At 39.1% G+C, this 20,844-nt stretch overlaps 1 protein-coding gene across 15 annotated transcripts in view; it reads left to right on the top strand.

Annotated features, from left to right (window-relative positions):
- Nucleotides 1-19,076, top strand: part of TRIM2 (tripartite motif containing 2) — a 120,244-nt gene extending 101,168 nt beyond the window's left edge. For all 15 annotated transcript variants that reach the window (XM_076336674.1, XM_076336671.1, XM_076336664.1 and 12 more), the window contains 6 exons: nt 741-844; nt 2,327-2,494; nt 8,841-9,009; nt 10,699-10,769; nt 13,435-13,575; nt 14,603-19,076. In XM_076336674.1, coding sequence (XP_076192789.1) covers nt 741-844; nt 2,327-2,494; nt 8,841-9,009; nt 10,699-10,769; nt 13,435-13,575; nt 14,603-14,755 — 806 coding nt within the window. In that variant the 3' untranslated portion in view covers nt 14,756-19,076. The remainder of the gene's footprint in view (nt 1-740; nt 845-2,326; nt 2,495-8,840; nt 9,010-10,698; nt 10,770-13,434; nt 13,576-14,602) is intronic.
- The last annotated feature ends 1,768 nt before the right edge of the window (nt 19,077-20,844 follow it).

The raw sequence follows: 20,844 nt of genomic DNA, 5'->3' as shown, positions 1-20,844 counted from the left end.
CTTTGTCCTGGGTAAAAATGGGACCTCTGTGTGTGTATACTGCTTTATTAGAACAGTCTAAGGTCTTTGCAGAAGCATTCAGTCTCCAGGTGTTGGTCTTCATTGGCCCACATGTCCCAGTCATTCAAAACCAGTTCTTCATCTGAGTTTCCCTTCTAAGGGAATTTTTAAAGCCTATGACTGAAAACTGTGTATGAGTGAATAGGAAACTTCCCTGTCTTGAAATAGCCCCATCCAAAGTGATCACCGATATGTTTTACCTCAACTTTGTGACTTCACTGAGGAGATTTAACTAATTGTACTAAAACCTTGTCATCTGTCCAGGTTCTTATCTTAGCCTCTGTCTGTATGTTCCCATAGTACCACCCCTTTCATTGCCTTCCCAGTTGAATAAAAATCTGCAATTTAAAAAAAGTCCATCACTTACGAGAAAACATTTTACTAGTTCCCCCACGCAAGAGGCAAATTGTGAACACTTTGATTTGTGAAGGCCAAAGAGGTAATTATGTTGATGGGGGCTTAGATGACATACACGCCAAAGAGTAAGAACAATCCCTTCTTGTACTTAGAATTGTGAATCTGTTACTGAGATGGTTCTTTGAAGTTGTAGCAGTGATAAGAACTCTTCAAAATAGAAATCTATAGATCCAGGATGTAATAAATGCATGTATTGGCATTTAGGTCCTAACTGATTAGTACTGTCTAACCTGATTTCTTATGTGCTTTGTGTTCAATTTTAGGCACCAAAGGAAGAAACAAAGGGGAATTTACAAATCTTCAAGGTGTAGCTGCATCTACAAATGGAAAAATATTAATAGCAGACAGTAACAACCAGTGTGTGCAGGTATGAGGATATGCCACTATTCTATAGAATCACAGAATAGTTTGGGTTGGAAGGGACCTCTAAAGGTCATCTAGTCCAACCCCCCCCGCCATGGGCAAGGACATCTTCAACTAAATCAGGTTGCTCAGAGCCCCGTCCAACCTGACCTGGAATGTTTCCAGGGATGGGGCATCCACCACCTCTCTGGGCAACCTGTATCTTTCTTTTTCTTCCTGCCCCCACACTTCTGCATTCTTTGTACTCCAGGAAAGACACATTTTGTACAATTCAAGCAGATACAGAAAATACAGAGGAAGCTCAACTTGTTTATCACCCGTTATCATTCTATCTTCTTGACCTGCAGCTATCTTTTTCAGATCTACACTATATCTAGTATGTTTATCAGAGTTTATTTCCCTTCCTTATGCTGTTTGGCAATGAATGAAGAAAACAAGTGGTGCAATAATTTGGAAAAATGCCTTTTTGTAAATATCATTTTACATTGTAAATTTATCACTCTGTGTTTCCAAATATAAATCTAGGGCAAGGTGCCACAAATATAATTTCTTACACAAATACAAATATGAAAATAAACATCTATGTAGATGTCATTTTCAAATGGCTTCTAGTCTACTTAATTGACTTTTCTGTCTGATATCATGAGCAGATCTTTTCTGTGGTAGCACCCCTGACACCCATGATTTCTTGGCTTCTGTAACCTGTGTGAAAATCAAGCTGTGTTTTTTCTTTTGCTTGCCATGTATCTTTTTTACCATTAACAATTTGTCATTGCTATTCGGGCTGCCCATGTGGTAGCAATGAACAAGGCAGCAGTGTGTGGCTTGTTCTTCAGTATGTGAGAACCAGCAAGACACATGCAGTAAGAACTAATTTCCAGGCCTTTTCAAAGAGACAGAGTCACATATTCATCAGCACCCTCACACTTTGTAATTTGCAGCCACTTCAGAGGAACTTCAGTGTCTGCCTGGCTTGGGGACACAACCAGTGGACTGAATTTTGCGTGGCTAAAGCATCTCTTAGGAAATGGCCTAGTACTTATCCCTAAGTCAGAGAATTAAATTCTGAAATTCTCTTTTAGCTTCTATTCCTATCTTTTCTACAGACTTAGTGTTTGACTCTGGCTGAGTCACTCAGTGCCTCAGTTTCCTCATTTCTAATATGGAAATAATCCCACTTCCTTCCAGCTGTGAGGGACATTGTGAAGCTTAATTCACTAATGTTTGTAAAGTACTTTGAGATCACTGAAGAAACAGTGCAATGTAAGTGCAGAGAACTTCTTTATTTTGAAATTAGGGTCTAGGTGGAAGCCTTTTCTTAATTTAGGCATACCACTTTCAAATATGGACTGTATAAAAGTGCTTTATGTTCCTAATTCTCTTCCGGACTGTAGTGTTCATTAGTGACTAGCTAAAATCTAAGCTCCAAGAAATAGATGATGTTATTATGCAGACTTAATTTTAAAATGAATGTTTTCTGTTACAGATATTTTCCAATGATGGTCAGTTCAAAAGCCGTTTTGGCATACGAGGAAGGTCTCCTGGCCAGTTGCAGCGGCCAACAGGAGTGGCTGTGCATCCCAGTGGTGACATCATCATTGCAGATTATGATAACAAATGGGTTAGCATATTCTCATCAGATGGAAAATTTAAGGTACGAGTTACCATGTGAACTCTCCTGAGCTTTCTCTGTCTTACAGAGGAATGCAAAGTAATGGGTTTTTTTGGTCAAGAAACTACATAGTTTGGTTGTAAGTTAGTCCAAATTCCATTGTTGTGATGTGGAAACGCATGACACAGCCACATTGTACAATTAATAGGAAGAGGTCACAGCTGTGGTGCTAATGTCATACCAAATAGAGATGATATGTTCCATTTTACAGTTCTGTGTACGAGGTGCTTGGATGCCTTTCCATAACTTATAGTCAAGGATAGCTAATGTAATCAAGTCTAGTTGGACTAGCTCAACAACCTTCGTATCATTAGTATTCTGATTATACAGTACGGTGTGTGCATATGTATATACACGCAGACAGACGTAAAAACTTATGAGGAGGACGTGAGGCTCTTCAGTGACATATGGAGGAGAAAAATAAGGTAGCAGACTGATGGTTACTTCTTCTATTTACTCCATACGAATCAGCAAATCAAGTGTATAATTAATGTATGATCCTGTTGGTAATAAATGCAAGGAAGGGCAACCTAGGATGTTGTTCCCGTGCTACAGCATAGACAGGAATGTTTTAGGTGGGGTGATGTGCACTGGAAAAACTGAATGGCAGTAATAATGTTTTAAGTTTCAGAAATCAGAAGTTCTGAGAAAAGCGCACCTCTTACTTTCATAGCAACTCTGACCCCTTTAATAGGAGTAAAATAAGAAGGCAGCTACTACACTACACTGATGCTTGCCAACCTGCAATATTTATTTTGCTTGGGTTCAGGTGCAATTCCAGAGAGAATTAAAGGTTGCCTCCATTTGGTGCTCTTCTCTGAATGCAGGTTACCGAGTCTGGCGATGTATGCTAGAAATAGCTACCTATAGCAGAGGTTAGCAGTACATACTGTTCAGTGAGATAAAGGACCTGCAGGGAGTTTTCTACCATAGTTAGTTAGTTCTAGAGTCCTGCATTGGAGAGAAATTGCCTGTTTGGCTAGTTTTCTGGCAGCCTAATGACCAAAAAGCTCAGGTCCTCAGCTGCTCACGTGTGTACCAAGAAATGGCCTTCCTTTGAGTAGTCTTTGCAAAGTGACAAATGCTATAGCAAATAGGCAATTGTGCTTGCATAGTCCTCAGTGACCTCCATCTGGGAAACAGACGTGTATGCTTTTAAAAGTATCCAGATCCTATGTAGACTTGAAGCTAAAATAAAACAATACTAATATGCAATGCAAGCATTAAAAAAATATAAATTACTTGCATTTGCAGAGTATGTGATTTTCCTTGTTAAGTAGTTTTGAAAATGTACAGCTACACAGGAAAACTTTGATTTTGGCTGAAGTCCTTGAATGAAATGAAGACACCAAAACAAAACCAAAGAAAGATGTAATTTAGTTAAGAATCCAAGTACTCTGAGTAACCTAAGTGTGTTTTAAATAATTATTAACATCTTTGATGTGAACTGGCTTGATCTGGACACAGGGAATGGAAGGCTCATTTTCCTTCCTTCTCAAGACATGCTGTAAATCCAGCATTTCGGATGGTGCCAGCTCTGGAGGAAAAAGCCATGTCTCTGGAGGAGCCAGGACCCTATGTGCTGCATGTTACCAGCAGGGAGACAGGTATTGAAAAAAATGAGTTATTAAGGTAGTTCCTCTGATGTGGAGCCTAGCTTTGCTTTTAGTCAATGTTTTTGTTGGATTGCAAGAGCTATGTAAAGCTGGCAAAGTTTGTGTGGTTAATACAAGTTAATATATCGGACTTTATAGTTCTTGGGAGTAGACTGATTAAATGAGAGATGAAACGATATAAAAGACTATTTTTAGATTGGATGCAACAGGCTTTATTTATGAGAGAAAAATATAAGAATGTTTGTAGAAGCATTTTATATACGGAGGGCAGGCATAATCACATACTTGAAGCACAGGACGTGGATATAACAGATCTAGCCTGTGGGAATCTGGGCAAAGCCTTGCAATTTCTTGTGTGTTGGCAATGGTAATTCTTACAGGGGCTTTGTCAAATTAAATTGGGCAACTCTTGCTAAGATACACAGAAAGACAGATAAAGGGATAATGGTGTTTCCCTTCAAAGGACTGTGCCTGCAAGTCATTGTATAGGGTCTCTGATGCAGATGGTCTGCTAGTTGTTAACTCAGCGTTATCAGGGGGCTGTTTTGAACTTAATCTAACTATTTTTGTTGTTGTCCCCTTCTTTCTGTACTTATTTACACTTACTCTCCCTTAGTGGCATTTTAATAGTCACGTGAGCCAGAAGGCAAATTTCCCCTGGAGCCAGGCCCAGGCATCTCCCTGATGACAGCACTGGGCTGACTCATTCCAGCAACCTCCACTGCCAGGCAGAAAAGTGTCACCTTCCTCAGTCGCTGGTAGCAACAGAGACAGAGCTCCCTTTTCTCAAGGCTGTAAAACTTGCATAAGGCAGAGGTGGACAAACCCTAATCTAAGGTTACACCAAAACACGAGTCTCTTAAAATGAAAGGCTGTATTATCCTGTGAACGATAAAGCCTCAGATAGGGTCTTAGGAATTGGGGCTTCTGTTTCTGGCTATGCCACGGGTCTCACAGGTGGCCAGTGATCTTCCATTTCACTTCCCAGTGCTTTATTTTCCTCATCTATAAAAGGCAGATAACAGTGCTGGCTTCCTCTGTAAATTACTCTGAAATTGCTTAAGAAAACTGTTAGAGAAGACATATTGCCAGGCTAACGAGAGAACGCATGCTGCAACAGCAGTATCAGCTTCTGCACCAGTGGTAGTCTTCAAACCTAGTGAAGGAACTGGAGAACAGGGCCAAGAGAATGATTCTCAGTCCTCTGAAGAGAGAATTACTTTCTTTCTAGTCTTGAAGGGTTGTATCTAAGATAGCTTATTATCAGCCAAACAGGGCTGCAAGTCAAGTTAAGATCAAGTTTAGATGAGTGGGAAAAGATGAAAGGAAACATTTTATCTGTCAGACTTTCATTTTTCCTTGTCTAGTTAGAAGAATTAAGAAGGGACCTGCTTGAAGCTGGTTGCATGTTCAGATAGGAATAGTTCTGTGGAGTGTGGTTAAGTGGTCACAGTTGCATTAAGACAGTCACATGAATGATAAATCCATCTATTGTGCGACATTGCAATGTGTGACAAAGCTGTATCTCTATATTAGGGAAGTTCTCAAACAGGAAAAGAAGGTATGTTGAAAGTCTGTAAATTAATTCCTGACAATTGCAAACCTTTCAGACAGCAAGAAGATTGATTGAGTTAAACCTAAAGCCCTAACACACCTACTTCTACAGTGGAAAAGTCTTTATTAATTTTTATATAGGCTAGCTGATCTTTTTACCTCTAGGAATATCCCACAGTAGAATATTTTCCACCCGGGTAGGGTGACTTTATAAACACATATTTGAAAACCAGTCTAAATTCATAAGAGCCTATAAAATAAGGGACATAATGTCCTTGACTGAATTCAATTAAACACGTTATTTGTATTAAGGGTTCAGATGATTCATTATACTTTATTCATTTCTAATGGCAGAAAAGTCTGAAAATACTTCCATTCATACACTTAACAGGAGTGACTGGGTTTCATAATGTTCTGTTCTAAATAATCAAACCTATAATTCTAAGAAACCTTCTGAAATAAAAATATACAAAGCATATGTTCAGCCAGACCCAGTAATGTGTCATCAGCATATTTTGATCTAAACTGAAAACAGAGATTTTTAGTAAAAAGGACTGCAAACTCTAGCTGGGCATAATTTATTGCTGCCTGCAAATTATATTTTAAATCCTGGCCCAGGAATAGTGATTTTTATTACTCTTCTCAGGACCAAGTGCCCATTTATGCAGTACATGATTTATTCATTTTTTTTTTCATATGTATTTATATGGGCAGGAAGACACTGTACTCATGAGTCTGAGTCATTTTTCCATAGGAGTCCTGGAAAGATGGTAAGGAGGTGGTGCAATGCACAAGCAGACAAACACACGGGCATCCCAGAGGAAAGAAGGGAATATGATTTAATCACCCCAAAGGAAATAAATCTACTGATTTGCATTTGATTTATGTTTTTGCTGCTTTGTTGTTATGCAAACCTGAATACATTTTGTAGGCCTGCTCATGTCTTTCCCCAGTGAACCTAAAGTCATTTTTAATAGTTTTCCCTGGGGATATTTTCACATGATTTAATTAAGTGGTTTTTGCCTAAATATTTAGCAATTTATAAGAGCATATGTACCTGAACATAAAACAGACAGATGATCATTGCATGTTGGCTAAGCATAGTCTTGAAGCTGCAAGATTTACTCCCTGGAGTTTTCTTTATTTGAGGCTGAAAGAGGTTGTGTAGTGGTGACTTTGTACCAGATGGCCTCAGGGAACCTAGATGGCTTTATTTTGGGATGGCTCCTATTTTTACCTGCAACCCCACCTTATGTGACTGTACTGTGGAACAGGAGCATGGGGCTTACTAAGGGAGTTGAGCTCCTTCAGATACTAACATGGTTGTTTGCTTTGAAAACATTAGGGAATTGAGAAATGAGTTAGGTAATGGATCTTCTCGTGCCCTGTAATCTGTCCCACCTTGATAATTAGCCACAGACTAACAAAGCTTCAGCTACTCCTCACCACTTGTAAAAGGGAGGGGAGAGGGGCAGAGAAGTCATTGCAAGAAGCATTACTTGTCCTAGGTGGTGATCTGTCCCACCCTGCAAAGGCAGTGAGGTGAAAAAATGGTCTTGTTTCATAAAGAGGACTAATATCTTAGTATCTATTCCATTTAAATTCCTATGGAAACAGGAAATTATGCTCTCCACCAAGGATATGGACCTCAGTTTGTAGGGTCTCTCTCGCAAATTGCTACAGGATCTGAAAGTTCTGGGATCCATAATTTCAACACAGCCTGTTCGGTGGATTGCCTGTCAAGCACAGTAAAGAGGCTGGAAGGAGACCAGACTTTTGGAACCAACCTGCTTCCAAATCTGTCCATCATTTAAAAAAAAACAAAAACAAAAAAACCCAAACAGAAAGCATGTTGCTGCATTCAAAAAACAATCCCCCCAAACAATTAGGTGGTATTTTTATAGCCTTTTTTTAACTGAAAGGTCAAAACTCAACTGATTTTATGTAGATTGGACCAGTTTCTAGAATCTCTGCCTGAAAAAGAGCAGAATGGTGAAAAATGTGAAATGGGTGAGGTGATCCTAGAATCTTCTTGGGTATATGCCCAGGTAGCTCATGGGTTCTTTGAAGGCTTTGTCTCAATTTCTGCTTTCTCTGGGCTGGATGGGATGCTGTTGCTTAGATCCCCTTCTTAGATCCCCTTCTTTTTGATCCTACTAAACAATGCTTCTAACATTTTCTGATCTATTTTGACAGCTCTCTAGTCTTTCCAAATAATTCACTGTGTGTGAGATCCACCTCATCTCCACCGAAGGTTTTTCCATTGATGCAATATGGAATACTGTATACAGTTCCCCTGCTGTTGCTGATTATGCTGGCAGATGGTTTTGGTAGTCACAAGGCCTATTTAAAATGTTGGAAATGGTTTTATTTACCTAAGACAGGAGCAAGCCTTGATTTGTTTAGTGTTTCAAAGATTACTTTATTTGCTGTTTAGCCGCACGATCCTATCTCCTTTGCAGGTTTCAGCTGACACTTCATGTGTCTAAGCAGCAAGTGAAGCAATCTCATGTGGATCTGGTGGAAGATATAGAGGTTAGCCTGAGCTTTAGGTCTGCTCAAATTCTTTCCAAGATCACTCAGAAGCTGCATGGTGTCTCATCCACCCAAGAAAGGCAACAGAGGACATCATAGCCTACATCCCACCCAGCTCTGATGCTCCAAGAATGAGCTCTGACTCCTTTGATGTAGCAGGCAGTGGTAAAGGCATGTTTCCCCGCCCATAACCAGGTGGTCGTTGGACTCAGGAATAGTATGCAATAGGAGGCAGAAGTCCTTTATGCCTGTCCTATCCTACTGGTGCACTAGTGCTGGCTATACAGCCATTTGTGATGGTTTCTGACAGATGCTGTAGTTTATCAAGACATAAAAATCTGATGATTGTTTTTCTCATGAGTTGTATATTTGGACTCAGTTGCTGAGGTGGCAGATTTTCCACTCTAGAAAAGACATACAGAAAGCAGTCTTTCTTTTCAGCTGAAGAAAAAATTATGAAGTACACAATAAGAGCTGATAAAAACAATCACTTCCCGCTGGGAAACTTTTGATGACAAAAATGTCTCTCTATCCCGCTGTGTGCCTGTAATGCAATCTTTGAACTGTACTAACTTATTTCTATCACGCCAACATATTTTCCTGTCTTGTGTTTTCCCTTTTAGGCCAAAATTGGGTCCGGAAAGCTCATGGGCCCTAAAGGTGTTTCTGTGGATCGTAATGGACACATCATTGTAGTGGACAATAAAGCATGCTGTGTTTTCATCTTCCAGCCAAACGGGAAAATAGTCACCAGGTTCGGTAGTCGAGGAAATGGTGACAAGCAGTTTGCAGGTACACTTGATGGTAATATGTAAACCCCCTTTTCTTGCCTCTTCTGCTCACATTTGCATGATGTTTGAGCATGTTGAAGACGCTATATCCTACTCGTTTTTCCTGGGGTGGAAAGGTTCTACTAAACATACAGCTCCTATTCACTTCACCATTTGTTTAATTGGTCAGGAAGACTGCAACATCTGTTCTGCAAATGTAGCTGTAACCAGATTGTTTTAGCTGCCTCTCTGTGCCTGGAAGCATTTCAAATCACTGACCCAAGAAAGACTGATCTTAACTAGCATTTAATAAATGCTTTATAATGCCCACACTCAGCTGTTCATGATAATCAACTCAAACACCATGCTTTGCATTTCAAATGATCAGATACACATTAACCAATGCCGTAAGTGGTATCTCCCCATTAGAAAATGAGTGTAACGGGATAGTGTTAAGATTGAGATCAGGAAGTTGCAGTTATGCAAACGGAAAATGCCAGTTTGGGGAAATTGCCATTTATATTCAACTGACTGCTTGCACACGATGTCTTTTAATTAGAACATGCAATTAAGCTTAAAAAAACCCAACTGATATATTTTGAGTGAATAGCTGTTCTTTCACAATTTGAAATGAAGATGCCAAATTACATATGCAGGTCATTTTGCAGGTGTTGGGTCGCTCTGAATAAGTAGTTATAGATTGGTCTCATGTTCTGACTGGTTCACAGCACAAGAGAGAAATAGCATCAATGGTATAACTGCTTTTATCTTACTTGAGATGTCTTGCAAAGTCTTGGGGCACAAGTGCCATATATATAATTCATGAGAGCTTTGGCTCTAACACAGCTAAGTGTCACCAAAATTTTCTGGGTATGTCCAATTTCTGTAATTTTAAAATTTGTAAGAACACCTCCTGAAAATAAGTGTGCAAATACTCTGTAACAGTGCATTTGAGAAATGTATCACCTCTTCTTGATGGTAGGTTACATACAACAGGTGAATTGTCATTACTTGAATGTTTTCAGTGTAAAGGTTTTCACCCTTTTTATAGTTTACACTGATGTACTGTGAAAATTAAAACCGAGTTCTGATCTGTTAAATAACTCAAAATAGCACCAAGTATTTTGATTCAGGTACTTGCCTGTTTTCAAGCTACCACTTGTTTTTTATTCAAGTTTGTGCACATAGTTCAATACACAAAGTAAAGTGAAAAATGCACTTTTTTCCCTGACAGTGTTCTTCTAAGTAACTTTTGTATTTCTCCTAAAACTTGTTTGCTCAAATGCTTGTAAGAAGTGAGCACACAAATCATGGAAGATTTCAATTAAGACTTTACATGAACATTTTTGAGAACTATTTTCAGTGTATACACAACTTTATGCCTAAGCACGACATTTTTGTCTTGTTAATAAGCACATAAATATCTACGTAGTCATCTGTATACGAGAGAAGAAGGAATGAACAATGCTTATTGATAACACTAGTTGACAACTTGTTGAAAAAGAAATTATTTATGTTTACAAAAAGGCATGCTGAGCTTTTTAAAACATGAAATGAAATTACTCTTAATTTGAAATTGATATTCCCAATTTGACTATTATTGCTCAGAAGCCAAATATAATATTCTGGCAGGCTGAATAGTTTTTCTGATTTCAGCAAACTTTTTGATTTAGTGGTATTATTATTATTATTATTTTTCTTCCTATTGCAGGTCCTCATTTTGCAGCTGTAAACAGCAACAATGAAATTATCGTTACAGATTTTCATAACCATTCTGTCAAGGTACTGTCAATTAATGGCAACTTGGAAAGCTTTTTATTTTATCATGGTACTTTCTTGGGGAAAATAAAGTATTGTTAAGAACAAAGAGATCACACTCTATATGTATGAGGTCTGAGGTAAGGACTGCACGTTCAGAGACCTTTGCATGCAGTGCATTGCTTAATGGAGATGTAATCCGTTGCCTTTGTTGCCACTATAATGTTCTCTAATTCAATTGCTTAAATGTAAGTTGTACCTGAGATAAATAATATCAACTTAGTTATTTTTATTAGCTCTCTGCCAAACCTGTTATTTACCTTATGTTCTTTCCTATTTTAAGTAAGTCTGGTAACTGCTTTTGAATTTCCCAGTAAAAGCTTCCCACATTTCCAGTTGAATAAAATTATAACAAAGTAAAAGATACCTGACAATGTTTAATTCCATACCTATAAGCTTTAAGATTACTGGATCCATTTACAACCCGATACTCTTAACAACTGTGTAACACAGACCATCAGTTTTCATCCAGTACCTCCTGCACTGGGTAGAACTGGCCACTAGTCCTTACGCCTATGGGAAGTACTGACTCACGGCCTGTTAAACAGTCATGGTAGGATAGGGTGGTATATTTGTTTGTCCCAATAATAAACCAAAACAAGGATACATGTTGAGATGTCATGTGGGGGAAAATGTATGTGAAGGAGCTACAGGGCATTTCAGAAATCACTCACCTGTGCATGTTTGTTTTCAGGCCATGACACTCCCTTTCAGGCACTTTCTGTGCCCTTTTTCCCTCTCTCAATACGCAGCAGCAGCAGCAGGAGGACACGGGCAGCAGAACGCCGTCCTGCCCAGGTTCTCAGGCCATGTGCACCGGTCCCACACACTGGTGAAATCCCTGGGATTTCACCTAATGGCTGCCTGTTCTGATTGAATACAAAGATAAACCCTCAGTCCAGTTCTTCAGTGTTCATAACTGAAATGATAAATCTTATGTTTTCACCTGAAATAGGAAATCACTGTCTGAGCATAGATACCCTCGTGTCCTGAGTGGCGCTGAATTATCTAGCTTTTGAATAGCGACCTTGCTCTTGTATCCTTTTGGAACTAGAGAGGAAGTAGCAACTCATGTGGTTTGGATTACAACAAAGAAACCAAGACTGCTGCAGGAGCCCTAAAGCAGATTGTTTACGTGGTTTAGCAGCAGGAGGCCTATGACTCCATAAATTACCCCTCCGCCAGGGCTTACCACGGTAACAAGAATGCCTGGAGAGAGTTAACAACGAGGGCAAACTAAAATGAAAAAAAGCAAGTGAAGACATGTAAGAAGTGTGGCATCTTAGCGAATTCATAATTATTGCATTCCTAATGAGAACAGAGCATTCCCGTCTGTCTCTGGTGTGACTCAATGGGATAAAAATGTTATTTGTTACAATTTGGTACTAACTGGAAAAGAGTCTTATTTTTGTAGTGTTCTCTAAATCGGTACAGCTAATTGTTGACACTTTGGAGAGCAATTTATAATCTGGGTGATGCTGTTGTCTTTTGTTAGATGGTGTGGAAAGAGCAGAGAGTAAATTTTGTTTTAAATAATAAATAAATAAATACATTTCACTCTTTGGGTCCCAAAGTCTCTTCCTGCCACCAGAGTCTTGAAATAAACATCCTCACTCAGCAACATTATCCTCCCTCCTCCATTAACCTTCAAGCACCTTCTTTCCTTCAGGCATCTTCTATGGAAAACCCTACTCAATGTAGGCTTCTCTCTCGTTCGTCACTCACCATCCCCGTTTTAACCCAGGGAGAGAGCAATACATCTTTGCCTGTTTTTTTTCTTATTAGTTGACTTTTTTCTACCTTCTTTCATCATCTGAGGCACCAACCTGGCACTTCATTAATTTCCTCCCTCAAATGCTTTTTCTCTGTTCACTGCGGGTGTTCAAGAATAGGATGATTTCCTCACATCTTCCACCTTCTTAGCACTTCAGTGTGCGCTTGGCACTTGTCAGGTCTTTGCATTTTCTTTTGCAAGCCACAGCTGGTCTCTAAGAACGCTGGACCTCGTGGCACAGCTGGGCCTGGGCCCAAGATGGACCAAAATACATAGAGATGGCTATGGTACTATGTAAATGACACATCCTGTATCTCACTTGGTCCCATTGGTGCATCCAGGTCACTGACAGAATAGTCATTGATCGGTTCCATCTTTCTGCTGTCTAAACCTGTTACTCACCATCACAGAGAATTCAGTTGCTGAACTGTCTATACAGAGAGCAGCACGCCGTCATTCTCAGTATGTGTCAGATTATGAAAGTCAGAGAAGAATGCATCTGCTCAGCTGTGTTTCTGTAGGACTGACTCCCAGTGCTGTATCTGCACTCAGCTCTTCTTAATTCAAGATGCACAAGCTGCAGAGGGGTTCCTGGGGCCCTTCACCTCTGTGTCTGAGGTGAATCTGATCTGAAGTGAGAAGGGAAATACTGTGTGGTGTAATGGAGCTGGAGGGAGAGATGGGCACCTTTTCTCCCATCTTCAGTGTGTATGTGTGTGTAGGGGGGGGGGCGTGTTCCTGGGAGCTCTTCAATTCCCAGTTTTGTTAACAGATGAACTGGTAGTAGTTCATCTGTAGTAGATGATTAATATTTGATACGATGCCATATTCAGGTTTTTGTTTTAACCCATACAGGTATTTAACCAGGAGGGAGAATTCATACTGAAGTTTGGATCAAATGGAGAAGGAAACGGGCAATTTAATGCACCAACTGGAGTAGCTGTAGATTCTAATGGAAATATTATCGTAGCAGATTGGGGAAACAGCCGAATACAGGTAGAGATTTGTGTATTTCAAAGGTGCTCGATTAGGAAAACTAATGGATTGATAACTTTGGCCACTGAAGTCGTCAGACTTCCCGAGAAACAGGATAGCAGCGTTAGAAGTGATGTGGTTTCTAACACAGCCTTTTATATGCCTCATTGCTGGTCTGTCCACTTTTAGAAGCGGTGGTGTCAGACCGTGGACTTTCCAGGGTGACTGCTAGCAACTCTGATGGTTACTGTGACCAAGGCTCTTGTCTCCAAGTAGTTCCCCAAAAGCTATTTGATGACTTAGGAGACTTACAAGCATTGCTGAGATGATAGTAATTTCTAATTACCATAACAGAAGATTGGAGACATGGTGGAAGATATGAAAAAGCAAATGATCTGTATAGACCCTGAGGCAAATGGAGCAGATTTTTATCATTTTTTTTAAATGTTGAGAAAATATTCTGCTTTTATGTTATGAGAGTTGCACTCTTTTTATCTTTCAAGTGCTAATCACAGTCGTCTTATTTGCCAAAGAATATCTAATAAATAACTACATGTATGTATTATTTTCACTGAATATAAAAATGAGGGAGCTGCTTATGAGTTGTTCCCAGGAAGCACTGTCAACAGTGTAAACAAATTCCTGGTTTTCTCTGTGTGGGAACCTAAGAGTCATGCTAGCCACAATCGTAATATTTGTTAGGAAAACAAGGTGTTGGTTGAGTTCCTGATTGAGTTCGATTTATTGTAGTTGGCTATTTTTAGAACAAGGAACAGCCGAGGTGCTCTTTTTATTTTTATTTCATTGCATGTTTAATTCTTGCCAAAGATCCTGGCAGCTTTAATTAGTTCTTTTTAATAAGAAAATACATTTGTATATAAACTTGTATATTATGAGAATAACAGATCAGATTCTGCCCTTGTTTATTCTAGTGCATGTCAACCGTTTCAGAAATGAGAAGTATAATGGTATAATTGAGAGCAGACTTGTGTCCGCTAGTTTTCTTTTTTATTCATAACATTTATTCTGTGCTTTCTCACCCTCAAAGGTTTTTGATGGAAGTGGATCATTTTTATCCTACATTAACACCTCTGCTGACCCACTTTATGGTCCCCAAGGTCTGGCCCTTACTTCAGATGGCCATGTTGTAGTTGCAGACTCTGGAAATCACTGCTTCAAGGTCTATCGATACTTACAGTAGCAATGAGCTCTGGAGCTGGATAATCGTCCACCCTTAAGAAAAGACTGGTCCTAGAGATCCGATGCAGGATATCTCCTACTTTGAGTTCATTTTTAATAATGAAGGAGTCTCTTATGGACTTCTCATGTTAATTTCCAAACTTACCTTGTTTACATAGGACTTGCACCTCTTACGTTTCTCACTGAACTTTTTGTTGTAAGGGTTAATACACAAAATCCTCTTTAACTGAATTCATAAAGACAATGTGATATTAAACGCAAACTGCAACTTATGGAACTGGAATTAACTAATTAGGCAAAAATGAGAAAAATTGGGGAAAAGTCCCCAAAGCTTTTTGAAGACTGCGAAGGGTAGCTCCTGCTCAGAGCTTCCAAATTTGAAGAAGTATCATTGTTATGCATTATTTAACCCAGAGGTGATCCTGGGAATCTTCTAGATCTCATTATCATGGTAGGTATTACACTTTTAACATTCTTCAGTCTTACTATCTATAACAAGTAGGTCCTTTTAGTATAAGGTTAAGTCTCACAAAATCCGTCTAGCTCTAACCGTCAGACCTAACACAGTTCAATGTTTAGCACTATAAGAATCAATGCAAATTCCCTACTCATGTGGGATTAATGAAGGATTGTTTCATGTGCTTGTTTTTCACTATTCCTCTTGCTCAACGTGCTGGAAGGACTTTGCAGAGACCTGACATTTCTAAAGCTCTGGAAAAACTTAATTGTAGCGATACATTAGTGAGAGCTGATTTTCTGTATAACGACAGACCTTTTGACACCAAACTAGTTCATTAGGATCAGGGTTATTACAATGTCAACTCAATTAACCTCATGTGTGCCACTCTTTCGTATGTGTTCATTGCCATGTTTCCTTGAGGCAACTCATTGTATTAACCAATAAAATCAAACGCAGCATCACACAGGACAGAAAGCCAGAGAGGTACCCCTATGGAGGACCTACATTATACAACCAAAGGAACTGTGGTAAACAGAGGTTGTATGGGAAAGCCAAGGGTTACCAAAGCTATTTGTTTTTACATGAGAAAGAATACATTACAAATAAGAATGAATTTGAACCAATTCCTGAAGTCCTTCATCAAAGGGAATTTTGTTAGAGGACAAAATAAGGACTGTGAGATTTGTTCCGATTTGTTTGTTTGTATGTATGTATGGCTGATTGACACAAAAATTAAAAAAAGTAAATGTAGGTTATTTCAGCAAACTGGAACGTAGGTATGCCATTTGACAATGGCAGTACTCTGAAAAATGTCCCTCCTTCTTCCTGCTGGATCTCTCTACTGTGTTCTTTGTTGAAGTATTAATTTAATTGGAAGTGCTTACAATCATATGACTTGGTTCTGTTTTTAATGGTTTTTTTTTAAGCGTGAATTTGTCCTTTTTCAAGTAGCATTGGCTTTATTCTTATTTCTAAATCCAGTGGTCAAAGGATGAATTGCTACCGTAGCCTAATATAGATAGAGTGGTGCTCGCTCTTAACCTCGTTTGAGGAGCTGGTGAGCTTGCTGCCAACGCCTACAATAGCCTGGGAAGTGCTGTCTTTCTTTTCTCATTTTTAGGGCCTTGAAACAAAAGGGCATTGGGTCAGGAACAAGGGACTATTTTAAGCATGTTTGCAAAACGGAAAGAAATCTTTGTTAAATTACTCATTATAAGTATTAGTCTTATTTCTAAGGTTAAGGTGGTTGTTTCAATGAATTTGAGAAAAACTAATGGTTTTTTTGTAAAGAAGCATTTGACTTGTAAAAATGCAGACCTCAAGGTTCTTAAATGCGGAGTTTTGTCTTTTTTAATTACTGTTTCTTAAAGATATTTCCTCTTCTTTCCCTTGTTTATTTTTTGCACATAGAGCTAATTTACAAATTCTCGTGCAAAGATAAGTTTCCTTATTTCACTGGAATAAATATTTTGTGTATAAGGCTTAAGGTTTGGACTATATAATGCAGCTAAGAAACTGGTGGTAACATTCTTGAAATGTTAAAACTCAAGTTTGTTATTACCAAGAGAACAAAATACCCTCTGCTTGAACCGAGTTTGTCCTAAAATTCTGAAGACGATATCTCAGTCATTACACAATAAACTATCCTATCAAAATTTAACAAAGTTGTAGATCAAATTTTCTGATTATCAAGTAATTTCCTTCTAAGTGTCCTTATAAGCAACATTCTGGTAAACAAACAATTTCTGACATTGAAATGCCCTTAAATGGCAAATTTATCAATGAAGAAAAGGCACGTAGCATTTTAATTGTATTTATTAACAAAGAGAAGAGGTTGCACAGGTTCTTTGAGATAAAAACTTAAAAAGAAAATGAGAAATGTGCTGTTGCTGTCAGTTATGGATAATGTTAATAAAATCTAATTCCAAATTTGGGTTTTTGTAATAATATTCTACTAAACTTGCATGGTTTCCACTCAGGAAACATTGCCAAATCCCCTGTTGCCAGGAGCTCTGAGAAGCACAGAAATCAGACCCTAACCTATATATCAAAACGTATACTTAAGACTGTACTATTCCATGTATACACTTTTCTTCAAAAGATTTTCAGTCCCTTTGACTCAGTATTGTTTACCAGGATTTTATATAACCTATGTCAACCCAGTGCATCCTGATGAAATACGGAATTCTGCACACAACCCCCTTACAACCCAGCTAACAGCTATTAGGGGTGATGTGGATTTTTCCTTAAGACTGAATAGTCTTTTGGGTTTTCAGACATTATCACCAGATCAGCACTTACTGCACCTGAAAAATGTCACTAATTTGGGATTCCTTCTGATAGCAAATGCGGCCAACTACAATTTCAAATTCAGTGGCGTAGGGCATTCCCTTCCAAGGTCTGACCTCATCTGCCTGGCACCGGGAAACCGAGAAACACATTGCTTGTACGCTGTGCTTCTGAAGCCAACTTAGCTAAAATGCTTGGCTTACAAACCTTACAAAGAGCAACCAAAGCAGAAACTCTGTTCTAAAAAACTGGCAGATTTTCTTCTCATCCAATTAAGTGAACGTCAAAATTGCACTACTTGATTTGCTGAGTTGTTAGCATTTCTTAAAGGCTTTATAGGCATTCTGCTGCCAGATTTCAGGTATAACCAAATGTTCCCTTGACTTCCCTGGAATGCTAATTGACTAGCAGCACAGCATGAACGGTGAAAGTATGTGCTTCATTTAACTAATCTTCAACTCAAAAGTAATCTCAAAAGGTTATCAGATCTTGTGTAATTTGGAGCATTTTAGGACAAACTAGCCAACTGTATTTTCATTGTTTTGTGAATAGAATAAAAGGATCTGTTCAGATAAATCCAATATAAATGGTAGGGGATTTTTACATAGGCTAAACCAGCAGCAACGTAGCTGAAAAAGAAAAGGAAAATGGTTTAGGCAAGCATTTGCCTGATGTAGATGGAGAGTTATTTATTAGTAAATGCTCTTCTGTTCTGTAAAAGTTAGAGGGCTTTCGATTTTATGTCAATATTTTTTATAACTAAGGATCTAGTGTTGCCATAATGAGAACTATAAGTGCCCAATATGTTGTGTTTGTTATAAAGAAATGACTTTCGGTTGTGGGTGACAGCTAGTTATGAAATCAAGATGTACACTGAAAATTTTCTTCAAGAATTGTGAGCAGTGATTGTTTTGGCCTGTTTGTGGAGAGTGCGCGGAAGGTATTTGTGCTACGGAGTAAGAAGATTCCTAACGGGTTGTGTTATTTCTGATGAATGTACAGCACTTCAGTTGATGTTTGTGAGCAACACAGCCTTAACCCTGACACTTTTGCTTTGGCTTTATGACATGGGAATGTTCCCTAAGCTGCATAGTGTATGGCAGTAGCCCCCGTTAGAAATCTCTACCAGTTGATACGCTGCAGCTTTCCAGTTCTAGGAGTGAGTCTGTCTTTTTTCTTTTTTTTTTTTAAAAAGGTTTTGTACATTCCATCTTTGTAAGTCAATCTCGTACGTTTTGTGTACATGTAAGCCTTGCACTCTCTTGACACTCATAATGAAATATTCTTCTCACTTGTTTTTTTGTTGTTGCTTTTGTTTTTTTTTTAAATCCCTGTGAGGCTAAATACAAACTTTGTCTCCTTAAGGTCAAGGATGAAAGATGCGCATCAAAGTGTTTGTGTGTGTGTGTGTGTAGTTTTAGCTTCCTGTGTGCCACGGTATTCTTGATGCTTTAGCCGACGATTAAAAAAAAATTACTCTGTCTTGGAAATGTAGGAAAACCAGAGTCAAATGTGTACCTTTATCACGCACAAAAATTTCAAATAATAAAAATAAAGCTTGTTTCCTCTGTTATTTTCACGGTTGAGGATTTATTTTTCTTATGTCTCATACTCGCTGTCCCTAAAAATAGCCCCATAATGCAGGAAGATGGGTTATTTTGTCCAAAAGGAAACCCTGACACCACAGGTCACAAGCCAAGAAAACTGTGATTGTTTCACGGGTGTTAAGCTTTTACGTAGACACAAAAGAGAAGAGGGACTTGGGTTCTTCTTGGGAAGAAGGTGGGGAGCTGGAGCTTCCTTGTCTCCTCCCTTCCTTCTTCAGTAATCAAAATTAACATTTTCATTGGAGGTAGTAAGATTATGAGTCGTAAGCTTTTCCATGTGCATCCTGGAAGTTTACAGTACCTTTCAGCTATGCTGTGCTATATAATCTTTCAAGAGTCTGCTGCAGAAAACCAGATATAAATTATTGTACAAGAACAGAAAATTTGCCTTAGGAGTTCACTCTGACTCCTTTCCTGTAAGAACAAATTTTCAGCTCATGTTAACTTTCATTTTACATAGTACACATGTCGTCGTGGTCACTAGTGAACTCTCCAAACCTGAATCCTTTGAGAACTCAGTCTGATTGGGAACTTGCTCACGAAGTAAGAGAGAATCTTCAGACACATCATTTGGCTTGGAAACAATCTCACTGGAGGGGACTAAAGAGGTCAGACTTGGTGATGTGTGTTTGCTCCGTGGCAGGACACTCAGAAATGAGACACATGAAATACAGAGCAGCCATCCTTTTTCATGGATCTTGCCCCCCAACCCTCTAAAGGAATCCATGTTTTATTCTTTCTTGCAAGTCAGGGAACATCAGCAGCCACGTTTTGAGGCCTTTTTTTCTCCCGAAGGCAAACTTACTACAACATAATGGATCAGTTTTGTTTTGCTTTGTCAGTCTTCAGATGAATATATGTCCAGAAAATATAGTCTTGGTGCTGAATGTACTGGAGTATATTGTCTATCTGCCCTGAAGTTCAGATGCTTACAAGAGGCTTTATTTGGCTGCCAGCTAAAAAAAACCTCACAGCTTGAAGCAGAGCAGTGTTGGTTTGACATTCAGAGTTGCGGAGCACCTGTTCCTTCCTATGCAAAAAAGACCATGAAAAAGAACAGAGGAAATAGCACAGGATACCCTGAAGCCGCAGGGCTGAGGAGGCAAGACTCTTGTTGCATTCCCAATCTTTTCTCGCTCATAGGCTAGAAATTTTTTCTGTCCCTGGATTATTACAGCAGAGGCTCTCCACCACGAGCAAAATCAGAGACAAGCAGGGAGGACGTCGAGAGCAGGGAACACTGCCCTTTACCAGGAAAATTCTGCAGTAAATGGCCAACTTCCTCTTTGGCCTTCCCGTGGTACTTACTTGAATACTGACCCACATGCGGCAGCAGGATCTTTTAGAAGTTCTGTAAACAGGAATACAGAACTCAGTCTCACCAATGAGAAACAGTATCAGGGAGAGTAAGGCCAAAATAGCGAAAGGTGCATGTATTTTGGGCACCCATCGTTAGCCAGGATCTCTCTCTTTAGAGTGCTAACCACTTAACGTATCATTGCATGTTCAAAAACGTTTCATTGTTCCTTAGGCTGAAGTTCTCCCTCACATCCAGCTGTGCTGCTCTGCAGTTAACTATCCCCATAGTTTTGATGACAGTTCATGTGAATGCTCCCTAATTTGCACCAGACAAAACTATCTCAGTGAACTGGAACAGTCAATGTAATTTCTGTGGACAGATGTTCTCCCCAGGCCCCAGCTGTGCTGGTGGAAGAGATACCCACCGCTTGCTGC

This window comes from Aptenodytes patagonicus, chromosome 4 (genome assembly GCF_965638725.1).
Source record: "Aptenodytes patagonicus chromosome 4, bAptPat1.pri.cur, whole genome shotgun sequence".
Taxonomy (NCBI): domain Eukaryota; kingdom Metazoa; phylum Chordata; class Aves; order Sphenisciformes; family Spheniscidae; genus Aptenodytes; species Aptenodytes patagonicus.
This window is presented reverse-complemented; position numbering and strand designations above follow the sequence as displayed.